The sequence below is a fragment of the Frankliniella occidentalis genome, unplaced genomic scaffold (genome assembly GCF_000697945.3).
Source record: "Frankliniella occidentalis isolate FOCC.00 unplaced genomic scaffold, Focc_3.1 Scaffold178, whole genome shotgun sequence".
NCBI lineage: Eukaryota > Metazoa > Arthropoda > Insecta > Thysanoptera > Thripidae > Frankliniella > Frankliniella occidentalis.
In genome coordinates this window covers 188,240-189,877 of record NW_026267304.1, presented here as the reverse complement: position 1 = coordinate 189,877, position 1,638 = coordinate 188,240, and the positions used below count along the sequence as shown (strand labels likewise).

The following is a 1,638-nucleotide window of genomic DNA, read 5'->3' as shown; positions in this document are numbered from 1 at the left end:
AAAACAACGGCAAAAAAACAACAACAACAACAACAACAACAACAAATATATCGAGAGAGGAGGATGAGAAGAAATAGAACAAATGTTGCTGCAAGTGAGAAAGACGAGAAGAAAGAATGGGTAAACCTCGCGCGCACGGAAGAAATACAAATAAAAGCACTAAGTAAGGCCGTGGCTCTTATTGCGCCTGCATTCCTTGAGTTAGGGCTGCATTCGACCGCCGGGGCACTGTTTTTCTTGTCGTGAGTTATGCCCCTTGCTACGAGATAGCGGGCCTCGGCAGGGCACCGCGCCCCGCTCCGCCCCGCCCGCACACCCGCGGGGGAAGGAGGGGGGCCGATTGCACGCGAGCTCACTGGGGGAGAGGGGGGAGGGGGTGCAGGTGGCTGCAGAAGGGGTGAAGAGGTTACGAGGGGGGGGCGTCCGTCTGTTGTGATGGGGATTGTGGGGAAAAGGAGCTGTCCACTAACGCTGACTGTTTGTCAACTCAGAGCCCCGTGAAACAGGTGGCTTAGAGGCTCTCGTCTCGAGAGCGGGGGCAACGTGGAGAAGGTGAAGGCGAGGAGGACTCAGACCCGGTGTCTGGAGGAGCGGAACGAGTCCCACACAGATATCTTCTCCATGTCAGAATCGCACGAGAAGAAATGTTTGCGCAAAATTTAGCAAAAACTTCAATAAGCGATTGAGGAAAAAAAGGCGCCACACGAGAACAAGAAGCAGCCCAGCGGGAGCCGCCCGGTGCGTAGGCCGCGCGAGCAGAGCGGTGCGCAGCGCGAGGCCTACCCGCCGCCCGGCGGGCTGAGGCCGAGAGAGGAGAGTGCGCGACGCGAGCAGCTCCCCAGCGTACAGTACATCACTACAAATTCACGCATACTAGAATTTTCTTAATTTTTTCTGATTTTCTCTCATTTTTATGCTGAGTTTTTCCTTTTCCTTAATTGAGATTTCCTCTGTTTTTCTGTAGTAGTTTTCTTGTTTCTTGTATGCGTCAATTTTTCCGATGAAAATAACTTCCGACAGCTCCACCCACCACGCCGCCCCGAAGGAACCTTACCTGGAAGTTGAAGGGCGGGTCGTCCGAGTCCTCCTGGTGACGGGGCGTCTTGTGGCCGCGCAGCTCCAGCTCGGCGACCGGGTTGAAGGGGCGCCTGCCGCCGGGGGGCCCCACGGCCGGTCGGCCCCCGCTGTGGAGCATAAAGGACCGGCTTTATTGACTGCGAGCCGATGATCGAAAGTAGACGCCAGTAAAAGTTCAGTCAAATTTTCGTCAGATATTGCGGACCTGTTCTCGATCTTTGTTCTTTTGACGCGCGTATGTTTTATACTGAGTGGACGCAGTCGCGCGTCGTACCCGTTTTACGGGGGGTGCTTGCCCGTCATCGCCTCCTCGGGTCGGGTGCCGCCTGGCGCCGCGTGCCCGAGTATGGTATTTCCCCGCGACAAGTGTGCGCTCCAAGTGGCAGCATAGCGACGCCGCCTGCACCCCTCGCGCCTCGGCCGGGGGGCCAGATAAACCTCGTCCTGCCGCGCCCCCGCTGCCCCCGGTCGTTACGTATCGCCGTTTCCCGTTGCAGTAACGCTAACTGCGGCCATAACCGGGCAGGTGTGGCCAGGTGCGCGGCCAGGTGTTGTCCCGGG

At 57.5% G+C, this 1,638-nt stretch overlaps 1 protein-coding gene across 1 annotated transcript in view; it reads right to left on the bottom strand.

The window, feature by feature from the left end:
- Positions 1 to 1,638, bottom strand: part of LOC127750362 (neither inactivation nor afterpotential protein C-like) — a 29,537-nt gene that overhangs the window by 5,705 nt on the left and 22,194 nt on the right. Inside the window, exon 12 of the mRNA XM_052271914.1 lies at positions 1,055 to 1,184. Within this exon, the coding sequence (XP_052127874.1) occupies positions 1,055 to 1,184 (130 nt within the window). The remainder of the gene's footprint in view (positions 1 to 1,054; positions 1,185 to 1,638) is intronic.